This window comes from Pholcus phalangioides, unplaced genomic scaffold (assembly GCF_987345545.1).
Source record: "Pholcus phalangioides strain wild (caught in Gottingen) unplaced genomic scaffold, Ppha-v1.0 ptg000015l_1, whole genome shotgun sequence".
Lineage (NCBI taxonomy): Eukaryota > Metazoa > Arthropoda > Arachnida > Araneae > Pholcidae > Pholcus > Pholcus phalangioides.
Window position 1 is genome coordinate 27,703,117 of NW_028301608.1, and position 22,198 is coordinate 27,725,314.

Consider the following 22,198-nt stretch of genomic DNA (forward strand, 5'->3'; position numbering starts at 1 on the left):
CCTTCTAAATAATCAGTTGATTCTAATATTGAGGAGTTGCGAGATCTTTGTTAGATCTTGAGGACTATCATTGGTTGCTAGTACCAGCGAAATATTGAAAGAAAGATACCTGGAATGACATACTTCTGTGTATATATCAGCACTAAATAAATCTCAAAGAGAGATTTTTTTTTTAAAAGATTTTCATGTTTTTTAAAAAAAATATAACAATAAAAAAGGGTTTAGAAGTTACTACTGCTTGATGGTACATGCACCGTGTACACATTCCTCTGCAGAATTTCTAACAAATCCCACATGCCAGAACAGGCTGTATGTATATGTATGCATGGCTTAAAATATTATGTTTTCAGAGCTGTGATTGTTTCATGCTATTGCTGCTGCTGTCTTCCATATTTTAAAATGAAGGTGGTAAATGCTTGAATTTTTGTGTTGCCTAAGTATAAAGTTACCAGACTTCCTTCTTTTTTATGTTACTTCAAGCATCCTCCTACGTTTTAGAAGATTCACCCTTCTGTCCTCCTTTTCAGGTTTCCAGAATTACATATTTTACCTTATTTTCTGGGAATTTTTTTAAAACTCAAATGTGTATTTTTTCATTGATGTGTTTTTCATGTGTTTTGTTCCACACATGTGCTTACACACTTAGACCAATCACCTAAAAACTCCCAGAATCCAACCTAATAAGTTGCCCCTATAAAGCGCATATGCTATTCTATTCTAACCATGACATAGCTTGCTCCTGGGTAATTTTCAAAAGACAGTCCGAAAAACAGCTCTAGAAGAAAACCACAACCCACATTTTGAGAACACCATTATTTCACCAACAGATAATGCCCTGTACTGAAGTGGGAGAGAGGTTTTCAGGGTAGAGCTTAAGAAGACTATGGAAGCTTTCAGAAATACCAATGAATGTAACAAAAGACAAGGTTCTTTGCCAAAGAAAACCGCTAGCCTTACCTCAGGTAAAAAAAATAAAACTGACCAGATGGTAGGAACAATTAATAAAAAGCCAAGGGAGATGGATTGCTGTTTATTCTTTTCAGCTTCGGTTTTAGTTGGGGAAAATTGTGATGATTGGTTTTTGTCCGTATAGTGGCACCATCTGTTGTGGAAAGACATTAGCAAGGGTGTATGTACAGGTGTACTCCTTTCTCAGTTTTTAAATCTGGTAACCCTATGCAAGTATTGTGTTGAAGGATTTCCTACTCTCTGAAAGAAGTTAGTAGCAAGATAGACAACTTATCTCTTTGTGAATAAAAAAAATTGGCATCTTTCAGGAAAAAAAAAATTGCAGCAGTCAATAATCCGCAATAAGAAATTCTGAAATTTTTTTTATTGCGCAATCCACTGATGTATGCACAGAATTAAAGTTGTAAAATTTTCAATACTATTGCCAGCCTTGTCATTTCTGCATCTCGTCTCTCTTCCAGCGCCTGTAAATATGTTTCGTGTAAATTTGGTTCATTTACTCATTTTTTATCGCCCCTCAAATTTTATGCTTGTAATTTTGAGACACCCTGTATATGATGTATAAACTTCATATTTTACTGAATTTTCATTTTTGATTATTATTGATTTTAAGGAAACAGTTATTTTCCGGATATTATGCCGAGGCAAGCTCGGAAAGAAAAGTCATCACGTCTCCGCCGGGACTCGAACCCAGGCCCTCTTGCATACCGGGCAAGCATGCTACCATCTACACCACTGGAGACACATGACTCTGCCTTCCTAATTTCACGCACTGTGTCGTGAGGCGCTGAATTTTATTTTTTTTATTTTAAACAAAACTACGCTCTTGCATATTACTTTTTGGGCTTAAGGGAAATTTATATTTTGAAGTAAAGTGGATGATTAATGGATAACAATATTGGTACTGAAATCATATATTGCAAATCAAACACTTAACATTTTATGCACAATGTGATTTTTTTCTCTCAATCAGAACAAGTACAGAAAATTTGTTTTGAACAATATTTTGGAAAATTTTGACAAATCAAGTGTAAGTTTATTTATTTGCATGGCACCGTTAATAAATACTCACATCGCTCAGACCAGCTATAGCTAAGAGGTAAAACATAAAACCATCCGCAGATAGTTAATTAAAATGATTAAAAAAACACAACAATGCAAGGCAACAACTGCATAAGTACATATGCATAATTTAACAACGATTTCAATGGCAGCATCAACAATCACATTTCTCAGGAATAAAAAGTTCCCCAAGACGTTGAAAAAACACACGGCACAAACGATAATGATATCATTCAATAATTATATGAAAAAAACCATAAAAAGAACATTGCAACAATGACTTTGCTTCCAGCCTTCCCGCTATTGGGTGTGCTGTTTTTCTCTCCCACCCTCAATAAAAATGAATGGCAATTCATGTTAAAAGGCAAGTGCATCAGCAGGAAAAAGCATGGGATGCATGTGTCCCATGCAAAGACAACTGAAACAAAAACGGAAAAAACTACGAATTTTTTTCTGGTTCAACATTAGGTTCATATGCAAATGACATGAGATTTTCTAAATGTTCAGAGGTAGGATTTGAGAAGGTAACTATTTCAACTATGTTAACCCTTTTGTTAGAATGCCCTACAAAGAGAAGGTCCTGCATACATTGTTGAACCACCTAATTAATCTGAACTTATCATCAATATTTTAAAGTTTTTTCTCATTCTTATTACTACTACTATTTCACTACAACACCAAATCTGGCCATATTTCTATACTGCAATTTGCTGCCATTAACGAGTTGGGTTGGAAATGAAGGCGCCTCAAGCTCGGTAGGGAAAAGATCTTGTAATCTATATTCTCACCCTGGATCAAACCTGCTTACCTGACGGCAACCTTCACAATGGTAGATGAGCTGCTTACCACCACTTATGCCACTTGGATGCTTATTCTTATTACTGACAGATATTATCCTGACATTTACAGAAAAAGCTGAAAGCAAAGAACATATTGGTGCAATATTGTCCAAAACAAGAAGAAAAAAACCACCAATGTTTCCTTAAATATCAGAAGCACTTTTTTTCAAGTCATCGTCATCACCGACATGCTTCTCACACACAAAACAAATATAAATAAATAAAACCACAGAAAAACTGACGATTCTACATCAACAACCGATATATCATGTATGAGACCTTCGAAAAAGATCAATATCAATTTAGTAAACAAACATTAGATGACAGACATACATACTTTTCGGTTTGAAATAATAATAAAAAAAAACAAACAAAATTGGTGCTTGATTTATTTTCCTGATATAATTACAATTTTCTTTAAATATATTCTTCAAATAATCGAAAACCAGTTTCTATTATTTACACAGAGAAAGTTTGTAACGAAATGTAAAACGGTTCATTTATTTATTTTTTCAACTTAATCAGTTATGTAATACATGTATATATCACATATAGCTGCTCTTTTCCCCTCCGCTTTTATATCGCATTCTCGGCTGCACAAACAACACCTAGTCCTTTAAGAGCCAGGGCAGTGATTAGGCACACGGTTTTGTATCAAAGTGCCACTTGGTATATGCACTGTGTGTGTGTGTATATATGCGAGTGATGCTTTCCCGTTCCCCCTTTCTTTTTAATTATGAAGCATCGCATCCTGCTATCACATAGCAGCCATTGGTTTTTTTTTTTGAATTTATATATTTTTACACGTGTGCTGGCTGCAGGATGTAAATTGAAAAATCTTCTTTTTCCCCTTTTTGTTATATATATATGTATATTTATTTATTCATTATAACGCTATCTCTAAGTGATAATTTACATTAATGACTGATGAGAGAGCTAGGTTCAGTATAAACTGGAGATGAATCATCACCACCCTGTTGCTGCGAGTCCACTCGTCTTTGCATGGACAACTGAACAGAAGGTTGTGACGATGATAGGGAATCGAGAACGGGCATGCGCGTGTTCACATATAAACTTGTGGCATCACTAAACGCAGGGTCGACGAACGAGTACTGATCACGATGGTGGCTGTCGAGCTGAACATTCAAGAGGCCCACTGTGCAATCTATGGGTCGCGGGGCAGCGAACATGGAAGTGTCCATAGGAGTGACGTCGGAAGACACAGAAGCCCTGGAGAAAGAGGAAGACGCGTGGCACCTCTGCTGCTGGGAGTGGTCCAGACCCTGGTAAGACTGAATACACACGACATCCAGTTCAGAACCTTCGACGATGACAGATGATGATGATGATGATTCGGGATGGCCTTTTGTGGCCTGAAGAACTTGGGAGGGATGACAATGATCAAAACTATGTACATGTCCTGAGGTGTCACTCGAATGCGCGTGAAACACGTCGGAGCTGTCTAAACAGTGCAGCCTGGAAGTTGATGCTCCAGTCGACGTAAATGCACCAGATGTATAAAAAATGTTATTTTTGTGCAAGCACCGATTACCAACGGGAAGAATTCGTGAACTGTTACCTGCGCTAGTTAATGGGCTCTCACACTCCATGACAGACGACGTCGCTACTGCTGCAGATGATGAGGATGATGGAATTGTGCCACCTAAATGTCCGTCGAAAGTGTTCCCTTGCGAATGAAGGAGGTGTGATGAGTCGAGGAAAGATCTGCTCGAATTACTTGCTTCCAAGAGGTCTGCAAAATACACATCATTAAAACTCTCTTTAAATGAACATAGTTACAAATTCAATTTCTTGAATAAAGTAAACTGTGTGATGGTAAGCAGTCAAACCTCCATTATAACAAAATTTGAGTAGAAGAAAATTTTGTCTGAATTTGATCTAAGAGAACAGCAAATGAATGTGGCCAAAAATTTCATTCATTATATCCGGGGATTTGTTTTAAGCTTATTTTGCTACAGTTGGAATTGAATCTTGACAGGAGTTCTCGAAATCAGTTTTAGATATAATTGCTTTGTTCAACTGACAGTAATGAGATCTCATTTTGAAATACAATTTTTGTTAGTTTTTCTTCTAACTGTTCCTTATCATTCATACATGATGAACTTACTAAGCTGCTCTAATTGCTTATTGATGACACAACACTGATTTAGTTCTCACAGATATTTCAGTGAATATAAAGTGATTTTGGGGCCTTTGTTCTGATTCTGGCTTCTGGTATTGGTTTTGGCAGATTGGCTGTAGTTTATGAGATAAAGTGAAATTAAAATTTCAATAGTAATGCCATAAGCAGCATACAAATCACATTCAAAGTGTGTGGGAAATGTAAATCAATAATAAACTTAATATCAGTAAGTAAAGATCACTGACATCTGATCATGATATAAATGCAATAATATATTGAATAAAATATAAGAAAGTATTTTAAAAAATTGGAAGTAAAAATTTGACGCGAAAATTAGTGGCTGCAGACTACATTGAAATGTTGAGAGTATGCATTATTTCAAAAACTAGAGCCAATTCAGCAAAACTAACACCAATTTTAAAATCAGCAGCCCCAATATACCCTAATTGTTGAGCAATGTGCAGGGTATGAAGAAACCATTATTTAAAAAATAATTATATTTTTTTTATTTTAATTAACTGACTGCTTATTAATTAAAACAAATCTTGTTACCATTAAGGATGCATATTTTCATATCACCTATCTGCTTTTTCACCATCTCTCAAATTTAATTCAGCATTAATGAATAAACTAACAAATGAACTGCAATTAAGAAATATGAACACCAAAAATCTGTTTATGTAACATGAAAGGTTTTTTGAGCCTGAATTAACTTCATGGATTAACATTTTTCCTGTACAGAAAAGTGCTTTTATTCATGAGGGCTCCCCTCCTTGCCCTTTAAAGTAAATGCCTGGTGGCGACTCAAATATGGTGCTGATTTCTCAATTCACTCAATGTCCAATCAAAGGGCCATTCAGCATAAACAAAATAAACCAATTCTATTGACAAGATTGTTTCTTACACGATTAATGGATGGATTTATTATAGTGTTTTTCCAATTTGCCTGATGCTGTTTAATAATTTACATATTTTTATTCTTTCTCAGATTTAATGAGCTTTGGTAAAAAAACGAGCAGACTCAAAATTTTGATACAAAAAGTAAAGTCTAAAGCTTAACAATATTTATGTTGGTACAGTATCTATTATTGTTTTGAATCAACAATTAGGGCATAAAATTCAAAAGGCTTTATACAAAAAATAATTTATCTTTTTTAATCAGCAAATTCTAGTGTCATATGCATTGAAAACACTTAGTGTGGTTATATCAAAGTTTAGCCCTCTATATCTCTCTGCAATTTTTTCCATGCACAGAATCTAGAAATAGAACAGCTTTCTTTCTGCACTGTATCTAGGGATTAAGTTTAAGTCTATATTTTCATTATATTAATAATGAGCTTTACCATTTATTGATAACATGCCTACCATACCAGGTTAGTTTTATTTCAATATCATTAAAGTAATTTATATAAAGGAAAAACGAAATTTAAATTTTGTGATTTAAATCAATGATTTTCTTAAAAAAAACAAGTGATTTAAATCAATGATTTTATTAAAAAAAAAGTGATTTTAATCATGATTTTCTTAGAAAAACACAAGTAATTTTAATCATGATTAAATCAATCCTGATTTGAATTGCCATAACTCGGCAGTGTGATTTATGATGTTAAGAAAAAAATGAAAATTTTTCCTTTTGCACATATGAATTTCTCAGCCATCTTGTTGAGCATTTTGCCTGTTGTGGCGTTGTATTTGTATATTTGTATTTGAATGAAACATAGGGTTTAAATTAATCCAATTTTGTTTTACAATTTTTTCACATTTGGGTGGGAGCTTATGCTTAGAACATACATTATAAAATTTTTCATATAAAATACATACAAGAAATTAATAGCTGAGAAATTAACTAAAACTTGGTTACCCAATAAAGTGGACACTTTGCCTGTTATTGTTTCAACATAATCTAACCTTAGTGTCAGAGTTATGAAAGTAAATGAAATCTCAACAAAATCTTCTTCCAGTTATTTGAAATAGTAGGAAAAAAAATGCACGAAATCATTCATTTTTTGTGATATTTTTTTCCTGAACTAATTTATCTGCTGCCTCTTAAATTTCCATTTATCGTGAAACTTCATGCATAGCTGAGACTCTAAAATAGTTATGTGGGAGTTTCTTTCATGTGTTTCTGGTTATTTGTCTTTTTGAACTAGTTGTTTTTTTATTTTGTTTATCATTTTGTACCAGTTTGTACTTGTATTTTTGTCAAAAAAACCACCATATTTTCTGCACAGAGACAGACAAGAAAATGAGTAGATGAATTCAGTATCAACTTGAGGACTATTTATGTTATGTTTCACAAGATTCCACATCAAGATTAAATATTTAGTGAAGTGATTTTACACCTATCCCAAGCTGAATAGATGAAAACTAAATATGAAACTAAAACATGATGTGATCCTTGAGAAAATTTTTGCGCTATGGGGAGATATTTGAAAATGATGGTATTTGCAATTTTTGGTTTATTACACTTATATTCTGATACGTCTTTATGTCATCAACACAGAATAGGCAAAAAAACAAAATAAATAAAAATTAAAATTAACAAATTCATTTCATATTAATGAAATTTGAGTTTTTTTATGATCATCATTTCATAGATGTTTGTGATTTTTTTCTAAGAAAAATTCGTGTTAATGGTCTATGATGTCTGAAATTTTGGCAATCACAGATTTACTTAATCATTTTATTTCGTTATCTGGAATCCACCTTTACAGAGGTCCTACTATATTCAAGGCTGTTTCAAGCACGTCATGGGCTCTGCTCAAATAAATAGACCTTTTCTGGATATTACGCTGTGATTAACTTTGAAAGAAAAATCATTTAGCCTCTGCTGATTCTCTTGCAAAGCGTACTTGTCCAGTTTACAAAAAAAAGATGACCTGGGTTAGATTCTCGGTAGACACCAGATGACGTTTCTTTCAGAGTTCATCTCTACATAATATCCAGAAAAGGTCTATTTTATTACAATGGTTTTAATTTAGAACGATGAGCTGAGAATTGAAGTTACTTCATGTGCAAAATTTTTCAAGTGATGAATATTAAAAAAGCGCTAATAATTGTACTATTAATAATTTCACCTATCAAACATAGATTTTACAGTAATCAGCATGACAAAATGGCAGAAAAACTTCACCAATGCTACTACATTAAATTTTGTGTGAAGTTAAGTGATTCCCACGTGGAAACAATTCGCAAGATCCAACAGGTCTCCAGAGACGAAACAATAGGCACCACACAGATAAAAAGGAGTGGTACAACCGCTTCCAATGGCTACACATCAGTGGAGAGTGAATAACATTCTGGTAGACGCTCAACATCCCAAAATCAGATCACCATTGACCCAGTGAGGATTGTCAAATCATGATCAGAGAACTTGCAGACAAATCGAGCATCAGCATTGGATCCATTCATTCCATTACGACTGATGATTTGGGCTTCAGGAGAATCTCAGCAAAGTTTGTGCTAAAACTGTTAATGATCGAGCAGAAGCAACTTCATTTGGAGATCCCACAGTACTCGCTAAAGTATGATCACTTTATTATCAAATTCAATTTTGTCAAAATGACTGTTGTGCAAATATATTTTGACATTTAAAACCACAGATATTCTCAGTTTTCTTCGTACAGTAAAGAGACTTTACAGTGAAACCTGTCTAAGATGTAAACTCTTTGGAATTGAAACCTGTCTTGAATGGAATCAAAATATACGTTCATTGATGGTTAGTGCTTTGATCTGCACCTTTATAAAACTGAAACCTGTTTAAAATTTAAAATTATTTCAAAATTTCTTGATGTTTTGTTTCACACAAGTCCCACCGTGTATAAGATTATTTAGAGTTCTTTATATCTGACAGGATATGATGAAACCAGATAAAGATACAAGTAAATTTCAGTAGGAGTAAGGATGATTGGCATTTATGAAAAAATTTAGATTAGTGCCATTGTACACATAGTACAATGTCTTGATTTTTTTTGCATTATTAAAAATATGATTCTGGTCTAAGGCAGCAAGCAACACAAACTTACCTGTTGTCTCACTGGGAAACTGTAAAGTGCTACCACTTTTATCCACAGAACTAGCAAAACCACTGCCTGCACCAGCTGTACTGCAACTGGGGCTCGCCACAGTTGCTACCCGATGGTCCATCGCAGGACTAGTACTGGAGCTATGGAATGTGTTTGTACTTTCATCAGCAGTCCGTTTGAAGAAACTGTGTTGTAATGCGTGGTATGGGGTGATTCTGGTTTTTGGATCGTAATCCAACATCCTTTGAATCAAGTCTTTGAATTTTAAATAATCTGAAACGCTGTGCCCAGGTTCACCTTTTCTCCGACCTCCAGGACCTCCAGATTCCACTCCTAATATCTCATGTAATTTTCTTGAGCCAGGTGACTTGTACTGCAGAAATATGGGAAAACAAATCAATTAACAAATTGACAAAAATGCAATGCATTAGCAAAAAATTTCATTTTTTTCTTCTTCAGAATTATTACTTTTATTATGAAGCAATAAAAATTTTAACACTTGTGACGATTCCTCTTTCCTCAACTGGCCTCACAAGTTAGCTTCTATCTAGTTATTGGAAAACAGTCTTGTGCTTCTACTTTTAATACAAGTTTTAAAATGAATTTCAAAAGAAAATATATGTAGTTAAGATATTATAACAAGCGTTTTGTAATTTTTCGCTGTAGTAGCTTTCTCAAACTTCTGAAATCTGCATATGCTTTTCCAGAGGATTTTAAAATCTGCATGCACCTCCCTAAATTGAATTTGAATGAAGGAAATGCTTTTTGAAAAATTATATTACAGAGTAGTTTCCCAAATTTAGAAATTTTCATGCTTCTGTGGGGCATTTTGATATTCTCTCAAGGAAGCATATCTCACAATTTGAAACCCCTTGCACTATAACTAGAAATAACTAATTGACACACAATGTTTTTTAAGCATACAAAGAGTTTCATAATTTCAATACGATTGGCACCATCTGATCAAATACTTAAATTAGTTCCAAAAAACAATCACACACATGTTGTAAAATTAACTCTTACGGCTGAATTCTTTGACATCAATTTGGAAGCTTGATAACTAAACTAAACACGAATATACATACTTGGTTAACATTTTTAGACATTCTTCACACAACTCTAGTTTAACAATTAAATGATACAAATACCTTTTTGCCATCTTTGACTTTTTTGATGATGTAAGTTCCGTTAACAAGTCGATCAAAGAACTTCCGCGTCTTTTGTGCCTGGTCAAGAAGAGGTTTTGGTGGTATTGCATTGACTTCAACAATTTTGTTCATTTGGTCAACCTGAGTGAGTAAATATAAGAATAGAAATGTCAAAATTAACATGAAATAATCAGATTGTGTTTAATTCATATTTACATATAAATTACTGAAATAATTTACTATTTGAAAGAAGAAAAATAATCCATAAAAAAAATTGTGATTTACACCTTTATAAAGAAATTCTGAATCGGGTATTCCAGAAATTTTAGATTTCCAAGATTGTACTCCCAAACAAGATCAGCAATGAGATTCAAAAGATGAATGGAATTAACTGGATAGAATAAAAATGAGAAAATTTGGGATTTGAAAAATGAGGGATGATATTTATAATGTTGAAAAGAAGGCTAACACGCATTACAATCTTTTTGATATCTCAGGATATTTTATATGTAGTTAGTTAGATAAATATGTTGTATGTTATTCTAGAATTCATTTACACATTTTTTCAATAGAAAAAAAGTTTTAGAGCAGGGGTTTTCAACCAGGGGATTGGAACTTCATTGTCCTTGGAGAGATTTCAGGAGATCTGTGAGGATGAAAAAACAATTAACTTATTAACGAAAGAGACTTTTTTTTTGGCTATTATGTCGAGCTAAACTCAGAAATAAAAGTTTTCTGTCTGCAATAAGAATAAACCCTGGTCCTTTTGCAACTAAGGCAAGTGAGCAACCTTATACATCACAACAGACACACATGCATGAAATAAGAAAAGCAGAGTTGTTTCTCTTGTGGTGCATGAGGTAGCGCAATTGCTTGGATTGCAGAAGGACAAGGTTTGATTCCCAACAGAGAAAGAACACTTTTGAGTTTCTTTCTGAGTTTACCACAGCATAATATCCAGTAGAATATCTTTCCTTGATGTATTATGGGCTGAGAGAAATTTCTCTCTTTAATTACCTCATTGTTTTTCATTGCTGTATATAACAAGGTATTTTTTCCAAGTAATTTTGGTAGAAATTTATATCAGCAAACATGATTAGATTCAGATTTAATGCCTCCATCAATGCAAATTGGATTCAGAAATATTTATTTTGTACTAACCTCATTGGCTCCGCTAAATAATGGTTCTCCTGTGTGCATTTCAACCAAAATACACCCAAGACTCCAAACATCTATTGCCATATCATAAGGAATGCCAAGCAACACTTCGGGTGATCGATAAAACCTACTCTGTATGTATTGGTAGATCTATTAATGGGAGAAAAAAATCATTTAAATTCTTTCAGATAAAAAATGTTTTTATTTACAAACATTAGAAGTTCCCCTTCCCACAAGAAGAAAGGAATTGAACAAAGTTACAAAGTGTACAAACATTGATCTTTTAACAAAATTTGCACAATAGTAACTAATAAATCTAATTGGTTTCATTAATTCAAAATTTCTTGGAAATTTTAAATGATTTTTTTTAATTGATTATGAAATCCTTTCTTTCATTAATTGTTTTTTTTTCTGCACACTCAAACTATTCCTTTTGTAATTCTGAATACCTAACACTAGGGTTACCAACCGTTCTCCTTTAGGAAGACATGTTTTCCTTTTTGATGTTATTTCAAGCATCCTCCTATGTTTCGGAAAATTCTCCCTTTTGTCCTCTTTTTTCAGGTTTCCAGGAAATTTTTTTTCTCTCCACTTTGAAACATATATTTCTTCATTGATATGAGAGTTTTTGTGTTTTTCCCCCACACAGATTCACCAATAGACTTAGAAATTCCCAGAGTTTGTGTCTTTTTTAGTGTTGGGAAAAATTATTGTTTTGGATGGTTTCATTGGTCAGAATAATGGTGCCATCTATTTTGAAAATTGGGATAAGTGACGTCCCTAAAAGTGTGTGCGCAGGTGTCTGCCTTTCTCAGTTTGTGAATCTGGTGACCCTACCTAACAATCGAAGTGCATATTGAGTGCCACGTTACATTTTTCAGTGCTGCCATCTGTATATACAATTTTGAGTGAAATGCAGTGATTTTGAATATTTGTAATGTTTTAGGCCTGTTGCTCTCTGTGGCGAGAGTTTTTAACGGGAAGATCAGCTCTCGCATTCACACCTCTATTTTTATACTGCAGAATATTATAGATCTATCTTTAAACAAGTTTGAATTGGAAAATATATTTTTAGTATTAGGCTGAGATTACACTATAAAAGTTTGACAAAAGTCCTTTTATAAAACTTGAAAAATGTTACCAATAAGATCATCGGTTGCATTTTCAAGAATGTAACAAATAATTTTATTGGTGGCATTTTTCAAGTTTTATAAAAGTACTTTTATCAAACTTTTATAGTGTAATCCCAGCCTTAGAGAACAGGTTGAAAAAAGTGGTCACCACATGATCATATCCAAACGTTCACTTGAAGCTAATCATGCAAGAAGAGTACAGTGGATCCCTTTTACCCAATTTTCTCCTGTGGCTCCCCCCATAATATCCCATTACCACCGGGGAAGGGGCCATGTGGCCTCAGGGTGAGAGCAACTGATCTTTGTTTCCTATATTAATTTTATACAGAGTTAATGCAGAGACCATGCAGTTCCTGAAACTGCATACTAATAGTGTTATGTCATGATTTTTGATTTTTATTGTACTCACCCGCTGGCCAAGCTGACAAGAGCTACCAAAATCAACTACTTTGATGGCACTCCTCTTTGGGTTGCACAACAGGATATTTTCTGGCTTGAGGTCACAATGGATGATGCTGAGGTCAGGGTGAGACAGGAACAAAAGGGCTGTGCACATCTGCTGAGCAAATTTACGAGTGAGGTTTAAGGAAACACCACGAAAGTTTGTATTCCTTAAGAGGTCATACAAATTGTATGACAATAGTTCAAACACTAAACACAAGTGATTCTTCCACGTGAAATGGTTCTTGAGCTTTACTGTAAAACAAAGAAGGTAAACATGTTAGAAAAGGTAAATCTTTTTAATAAAAATAGTCCAAAATAAAAGTGAACTTTGAAAAGATGTCTAATCAGATGTAGTTCTTATGAATGTTATCTACTACGCCAGGTGGCTTCAACTATTGACACAGCACAGTCCATATTTGAAATTTTACTCAGGCCACTCAGCTATGTCTACACACATTTGGCCCACTGGCCAGGCGTTAAAAAACCCTGTACTACAGTGATTCAGTCCATATTCCATAGGAATTTTTAACCAACAGGTTAGGCAATTACACCAAAATACTATTAACCCTTTTCTGAAAGGAAAATAACCGATGAAGCACAACAGATATAAAGTTACAGATGCTCCTTAGGAATGAATTGGAAAGGATAAGATAATAGATGCTTCGATCAAATATAAAAAGTGTACAAAATTTAATTTTTATAATTCAATTGCATATTTTCCAACATCATAATTCAAGTTTTCAAAACATATTCAACTCAGAATTCTGTAAAATAACTCTGTGGGACAAAGACTGAAGGCTTACCAATCTTTTCTTTTCCTATCTGATAATAACTATCACTGCACTCGTGCTTGTTCATCATTTCTAATAACTTCACTTCAATTTGAGCTTGATTCAGAAATGGTTTCTTGTTTTTTATGATTTTTATTGCAACGTGACATTGCTCTTCATGGTCATATGCTTTGACAACCTGGAATCATAAAACAATGGTCAAAATACAGGCGAGTGCTATCAACACATATTTTAATTTTCATATGGCATACTAATCAGGGACCTTTTTTTATAGGATACCATTTTTACTTAAATTGCCTTATTTTTGTGGAAATGGTCATTAATTTTGTGAGAAGTAATTTCATGCAAAGTGAAACAATCTGGTTAATTTATCACAATACGACTGAAATGCAAAACTTATGGTTCCGTTAATTTGCATTTTGTGAAAGGTCCAGAAAACAGATCTGAATTTTGGTTAGTCAGACTCCTTCTAATGATATAATTTGAAAAACATACACAAAGGAAGTGGGCCAACAATTGTTCACAGTGCATATGGTAAGCTTATCATGCCTTTACAGGCATTCAGTTTTTGAGATATTTTAAACTATTGTAAATGACAGGAAATTGTGATATATGCTAACATGCTTTATAATGTAGTAATGCATTAAAGCAGGGGTGGTCAACCCATAGCACATGTACCACTTGTGGCACACCATGATATCAGAAATGAAATATGAATGGTTTCAAAAATTAAAGAAATTCTATTCTATTTCTCAATCAAAGTATTTTCTATCCAATCCTTTTCTTATGAATGATGGCCTTGTAGGCTGCCAAACCGGCATTTAGCAGGCACCCTTAAAATAATAACTACCTGATGACTTTCTATTCAAAGTGTTTCTGTTCCGTTTTTCATCTTTTGGCATATTTGCTGGATGTCCTATGTCCCAAGGGAGGATATAGATAAGATATTTTCCTTAACGAACTTGAGGCGACCACCGATAGACAGCGCCTTCATTTCCAACACATCTCATTAATGGCAGTAAATTGCAATATAGCGATATGGCCAGAGTTGGTGTTTGATGAAGTAGGATGTCCTAAGTGTACAAGATTCAGGATTGTCTGCATGGGGGACATGCATTGTAAAATATAATCACCTAATATGTCCATGAATTTTTTGGGGGGGACCAAGTCCTCTTACAAAGTAGATGGGCTTACATTGGGGAGAGGGCCCCCAAGTATTCTTACCCCAGTAGCATAATGACATAGCACAATATCTGGACCATATCATTATGTATCGGAATGTCAGAGAAATATCAGATGCCATAACTATGATATATGGAGCACAAATTATTTATGATATTGATTGATTAAGGTTTTGATTTTTTTGTTAAATATGTATTGATTCTGTGTGAATAGTCTTTGCTTTGAAGGACAACTACTTTGAACAATAAATTATTTTAATATATATATATAGTTTGAAATACATAGATCCTGAACCTGCCAGAGATCTATATCATGGACGTGACAAAGATATATATCAGGTACACAATATGTTGATATATCAAAAACATTTAATCAACTATAATTGAATCCATATATTACTGTAGGTGTAGTATTATATCATACATGTTGGTATTATAGGAGTAAGAACTTATCCATCATAACTTTAATTGCCACTTTATAATTGTTCATAATTTTTAATTTAGAAAAACTTGCTCTGTGTTGTGTTTTTCTTAAAATTATCTATTTTAATTTTTCTTGTTTTGTTCATTTTTTACCATAGATGGAGAATTTTTATTTTTTCTGTTGCGTGTGTTTTTAAATTTTTTTATTCTATTGGTATAAATAAACAAAGAGGACAGACGAATATTTTGCATGAACAGAAAGAATGCTTGTATCCTTTAAAAATGTGATGTGGCACACAAGCATCGAAAATAATCCTGATCGTGGCATGGCTTGGGAAAAGGTTGGCCACCCCTGCATTAAAGAGTTACCAAAATCATTTTGATTCATATTTATTTTTTTTAGAGAATCATTATATTTTAAATAAACATTGTTATAAAATAAGTTTATCACATATGATGGAAGTTAATGCAAATGTGGTTGAATGAAAAAACAAACAAAACAAGAACATGATTAACTTTTTTCAAAGTAAAAAAAATTGAATTACAAACATTTTTGTATGAAAAAGTAGCAGTAGCAGAGTAATCTTACTTGACCAAAGGACCCTTTCCCAATGAGACAGTCAATCTCATATCGTGTCTCCATGATGTCCCCACTTCTGATGATGTAATCATGATTTTCATCATCAAAGCCATCATTGAACACTTTCTTTTCTTTTTTGCTGCTCGTGTCATCATTTTGTGAAGACTGCTGCGCCCTACGTTTTTTCTTGGCATAATACACCTGAAGTGAAAAAAAAACACAGACTGAGGAAATCCATTTTTATTTACCTGTTATTAACCACTTTAATATCAAAGGACATAATATTGCGTCCAAACGCCAGTGGAATGAATTCAAACAAGTTCGCTCTATTTTCTTTCTTCTCTCTTCATCATCCCGAAGCTTTGTTGCGACCTTACAATTTTTTTTCTGCTTTTGGTTTTTTGTACACCCTGATAGTGACTTTTTCCCCTCATATTATGATGCACCTTTCTTATAAGAGTGAAAGAGAACAGGTAGGGTGAGGGTGAAGAGAAACCTAACTTTATACCTACATTCTTATCGTCTTATCTTTTATACTGTCTTACTCTTTTATTTGTGATTTTTTCTCCCCTTTTTCTAATGTGCAGTTCGGTTAGGACAAGATTACTATATTTTTGCCGATTCGTCAAACATAGAGCATCTGAATTTCTTGCCAATTTGCTTGTAAGTGAAGGGGTTAAAACAATCTATATTAGTTTCTTAACTCATGGCACAACATAAAATAAGGAGTGAAAAAAAAGAGGTAAATACACACCTCATTGACATAAAAGAGATTTGCTTCTCGTTTTTTTTTATTTTATTTCATCATAAACCAGATTTTTCCATTTTATATTATAAGTTAAAAATTCATTTAAATTGTTGTAACCAACTCTAAATTTTTAAAATCAGATTACAGATGTCCCTCGCTTTACATGATCATTTTTCAGAACCAATTAGATCTTGATCAGATTAGAGATGTCCCTCGCTTTACATGATTAATTGGTTCTGCAAAATGATTCTGAGTTGAATTTAACATGGGTAAGATAGAGATATGGGAAGTTTCTTCAGAAGGAACTCCCAGTTGCAAAATGAACTTTTTATGCATAAATTAATTTTATTATATATATATATTTATTTAAAATTATAAAAGTTAATTTCACAAATTCACTCTTGGTGAATGAAAAAAGTCAGACTTAAAGAGTTAAATTAAATTCAATCTGATGATGGTTCCGAAGAGTTGATGTTTCTCTATTGAAGAACCTGGGATGATAACTCTGTACTCTTACATTACCCTTACACTGTACTTTGATTTACCTGGGTCGCTTCTGAGTGAAAAAAAAAGTGGGTCCCTCTCGAAAAAAGTATGCCACCTTCCACCCCCCATAATTCACTGGTATCTCCATGAATTTTTTCCAGCATGCCCCAGGTCTTTTATCACCTGCTTACATCTCTGCATTGAGACAGAGCAGCAGGCCATGTTCTGGTTAGGAGGAGGAGGTATCTCTGTTGTGTGTGAATCAAATAATTCATTTCTAAAAACATTTTCTATCCAAAGGTTAATTTACTTTCATTGTCTACTAGTAGGAAAAACCTCTGAGAATTGAACATGTAGAATTTAGCACATGTAATAAATCTAAAACAAATATACAGTCGATTCCGCTTATAACGTTCCCATTTAGAAAGTTTTTCCACTTAGTACGACTTATTTTCATTATTTTATTATTAATAATTATACATAATATGTTAATTATTCTCATTAAGATTTCCTGTTTAAAGTGTTTTCCGCTTACAATGTTTTTATGACAGTTTTTTTGGAAAACGTTATAAGCAGGATCACATTATAGAGGAGCACATTAATATATTTACAGTATCAATCTATAAATTCCCTTCTGATTGATTTTCCATTTCTTTAAAAAAAATCTTAGCTCTTTCAATTCTTTTTATTAATAAATCTTCTGATTTAAATTTAAAGCAAATGAGATTCTCTATCATTGACCATTTTTGTTGCACCACTGTCATTTTCTGCACACGAGAGCTAATTAGACCGGTACCTATACTCATCCAGAGATTGGTACGCTAACCCCTCGATGGGGGACTCCCTGCGGTAGCAAATTTTTTCTGCAGTCAAGTTGCCATTTTTTGTTGTACCCGTGTCAGGAAAGTTTTCTGACAAGGACGAACCTTGTACCGAACTCGCGACACCTCTAAATATCCTTTGGTATTTTAGGCGAGCATCTTATCGACCAGGCTACCACGCCCAGATTCTCTATCTCAGTACACTCTCTCTCTCAGACACTTATCTTCAGGAATGACTTTTCCCTGTCTGATGGTCTATCACTCTGATCTGTCACCATTTAACTGTCACATATTTTCACACCTGAACATGAGAGCTATGTCAGATTTGTGTTGGTGAAACTCAAGTGCGTTTGTGCCCAGCATTCAGCACGTTTTGTGTTCAGTAGGTAGTGCCATCTATCTAGGGCGCCGCAACTAGATACTTTCTCAAATGGGGCAAGCACACATTTTGGCACCCAGTGTAATGTAGAAGCAATTATAAAGGGTGAATTCGGCGCCCCATCTAGTCCAGAGCCCGAAGGGGGCACTAAACCTGCCTTTTCCCCACCCTAGTTGCGGCCCTGCATCTATCCTCCAAATTGGTAATGCATGTATTTGAAATTTAATGTATACATAGTTGTGTTGTATGTCTTTGACTTTCGTGGCGACCAGAGCTTCTTCAAAGGAATAGCCAACTCAAAATTGGAAAACCTTAGAAAATCGTATTTTTAGCCGATTACCACTGCGCAATCGCGGGTTCCAAACCCGGATTTTCACCAAAGGCAAAATCGGGGGGAGGGGAAGAAAGGCCCCAGAAAAAGAAAAATATTTTTGTAGTAAATTAAAATATTGGAGAAAATACAGTCTTATACTATGTTAATATAAAATTCTTTTTGAGTGTTAATGATCCACAATTTCTGTGGAAATCCTTCTGCCGATTTTGCGTACACACCAGTGATTTTCGCGATGTGAAATGGTGACTACCACAAGCAGCTAGATGACAAAACTGGATATTCAAGATAGTTAAAAAAAAAAACGAATCTGTGTAAAAACTCTCGGAAAATGTTCCAAACCCTTCACGATTTTTCAAAAAATGAGCATTCACAATCTTGTAGGAACAACTTGAATTTACGCCATATAGACACTGCTTTCGAACGCCAGCTGATAGCCGCGAAAGTATCGTAATTTCCGGTATGTAACTGGAGGGGGGAAAATCCGCAGGGGAATAGAAAGTCTGAAACTTGAAAATTCTGTGTACACTGTCCCTCATTAAGGGTAGCAACTAAAACTCCCAGCAATCCGCGTGTATATCAATAAATACAGTACAGTATGCATAGTAGTAAAACCACTTTTCAAGATCGCGCGAACGTGATGGACTGGGGAAAAAAGTTGAAGTTTTTTCTCTACTTTTTCCTTCTTGGAACTCGGAAAGAATGAACCAAATTTTTATGCGTCCTTTTCCCAAATTCCGGGTATTTGATGCGCTATAGCATCAATGGCCTCTCTGAATGATAAGCTGATAAATTGCCACATGGCAGCTGAGTGGTTAGGGAGCTAGCCTCTCACTGTGCAAGTCTGGGTTCGAATCCCGGTTCGGGCATGGACGTCTACTAACACTAATTTTCCGGGCGGATCATGCTGATTTCTTAGAAATACGTGAGGATCACGTTATTAAAAAAAATGAATGAAACAGTAAAGATTCAGATGATAGATAGAATTCTTTGTTTCGTCTATGAAAACTGTTGCAAGGGAGTCAAAGAATTCTGTTTTAATTATTCCTCACAAATTGAACAATTAAAGTCTCTGATCACAATTTTCATGGCATTGTATAAAAATATGTTTAATAGTGATCTGTGGTAAGTTGGAATTGAGAGTTTCATCCATATTTGTCTCAATTTGTGGCTGGTCTGTCTGCTCTCTGAGGAGAAATTTTTTCAAATGGGAGACAAGCTCACATTCGCACCTCAAAGTCAGATAACTACTACTAAACCATACATGCACCTCACCTACATTCCTCCGCAGAATTTCTAATGAATTGGTACATGTTGGAATGTGCGTGAAGAGAACCTGAAGTGAAGTTTATTTCTGTGTAATGCTTATAATGTGTAGTGCTGTCATCTGCCATCAATTTTTCTAGCTGTAAGTGAAGTTAGATAACAGCAGAAAACCAACTTTAGCCGACTACCATGCCCCCAACAGGGTTCGAACCTAGATTCAGGGGTGGGAAGTGACCAACTCCATTTCGGAGTAGATTGTGAGCAGTTTTGGAGCAGCAAAATATAGGATTCAGAGCAGATATTTATAAATTGGAGCAGCAAAATTAACAATATTTTCGTTAACCCTCACTCCTTTTCAAAACAAAACAACTGCGCTGTCTTTTGTTATCAAACATCTTTTGATCAGTTTTTGGTGTTTCAGGATTTTGACACCTTGTTTGAAAAAGCGGCTGTCATAAAATTTTTCACACCAGTCTATTTAAGAGGATTTTTGCTTACTGAGGGCACTATTTGCTGTCTGAAACAGCAACCCTTCAAATGAGCTAAAGATTTTCTATAGTCTTTATATGATTTTATAAATTATTTTCTATATCAAGTTTTCAATTTTTTATACTCAGAAAGAAATTGTTGCAAAATGGGAGAGCATTTCGGAAGAATCAACACGATGGTTGGCGGTTCAGCACTCATTACTTGGCGAGATTGGCGATCTTACTCGTTATTTGACGATTTAACACTCATTATTCGGCAACATTGGCAATTTAACGCTCGTTATTCGGCAAAGTTTCTAAATTAGCAATCGTAATTCGGCGGACATTCTCTTTTTACTCCCGGAATGAAAATTTTTGTTCACGAAACATCGGGATTTCACGCAATGACGATCGACTACAGTACTTTCTGCTGCTTCCAGTGGCGACTTTTTTCCTGAAAACGGAAACTGACTCGCATTTGCGCTTTAAATCTGAAAGAACATTGCAAACCATCTTCAGTTGCATGATCACGGATATTATTGGGGTTTCGCGATGGAAAGCCTGATGATGGGCCGGTAGTTTAAATATGGCGATAAGTACAGTACAAATATGGTTGAAGTACAGTGAAATAAAACACGCTCTTTTCGGAAAGAATCGTTTCGCGATGAGCAGGAACAAAAATTTTTTAACGTCTTTTCCGAAATTCCGGGCATACTGAAGTAAAATTCGCTATTTGCCGCAGAAAAATACGAAAATACCCTATTAGAGCAAAATGGCGCAAGATGTTAATTTTGGCGTAATTGGCGCAGAGTTTCCACCCCTGTAGATTCTAAAATTTAAACTGTTAGTGAAGGAAAAATGTAAAATCCTTTCTTCCCCTCCCATAAAAGTTTTTGGGGGTTACTAAATATATGTTCTACAAGACCATCTGATGTCCATTTATAACAAAATCCACAAATATAGTCAAATCCCGTTATAACGAACTCCAAGAGACCAGAGAAATCACTTTATAACGGAATTCCGGGTATTTGCATTGTTCCTATGTAAGCTTATCTGGGGAATTAGAAGAGTGTTCGTTAAAACGAGATTTTTACTATATCGGTATTTGTTAAAACGAAATTCAACTGTATAATGATCAAGACAGCATTGGAACTGAAGTTTTTTTTTATAATTGATAGACTACAGAGCAAGCCACATAAAAAAATTTATGTCGGCATTGAACATCACACCGCCAAATCGAGAAATGCCCAGACCACACATTACCATATGGGAAATTCAATTGACTGGAGAGTGTGTAGTCAAGAAAAATTCCCATTTAACCCTTTATCTACCACATTATGAAAATTAGAATAAGAAGGAAACGATAATAAATATAATGATAACAGATACAGTACTTCTCTTCATTCGCCAGACTTTGCTTCAAATACCTTAATAACAACATCTAACAGAAAAAAAGGAAATATGAACAAACTCCAAATATGCATCTTATTTCAGAGCATATGGTAGGCATCACAGTATAGGCATTTTTACTCTTATATAGAACAACCCCCCCCCCCACCCCTCTAGTATTTGAGACAAAAATTCAGGAATGGAGGGAATATCGTGTCTTATAGTATATGGTCAGGGTTGGATAAATATTGTGATATTTTCAAAAATATTTATCAAAACTATCCGATATTTTCAATAGAATAGTCAACATAATGCTGATTATGAACGTTTTCGGGCTTGATGTAAAGCAACAGTTAGAACACATCCCTTAACCTAAAAATAATCATCTGATATTTTACAATAATATAATGTTTTA

General features: G+C 34.3%; 1 protein-coding gene across 2 annotated transcripts in view; it reads right to left on the reverse strand.

The window, feature by feature from the left end:
• Positions 1-3,574: 3,574 nt before the first annotated feature.
• The window catches only part of LOC149075766 (dual specificity tyrosine-phosphorylation-regulated kinase 1B-like), a 92,599-nt gene continuing 73,975 nt past the window's right edge, over positions 3,575-22,198 (reverse strand). Inside the window, exons 2-8 of one of the 2 annotated variants that reach the window (XM_089243271.1) lie at positions 15,906-16,097; positions 13,725-13,890; positions 12,887-13,173; positions 11,348-11,494; positions 10,187-10,327; positions 9,039-9,411; positions 3,575-4,623 (exon numbers count right to left, since the gene is read on the reverse strand). In XM_089243271.1, coding sequence (XP_089099397.1) covers positions 3,788-4,623; positions 9,039-9,411; positions 10,187-10,327; positions 11,348-11,494; positions 12,887-13,173; positions 13,725-13,890; positions 15,906-16,097 — 2,142 coding nt within the window. In that variant the 3' untranslated portion in view covers positions 3,575-3,787. The remainder of the gene's footprint in view (positions 4,624-9,038; positions 9,412-10,186; positions 10,328-11,347; positions 11,495-12,886; positions 13,174-13,724; positions 13,891-15,905; positions 16,098-22,198) is intronic. The other variant, XM_089243269.1, reaches the window with a different exon arrangement.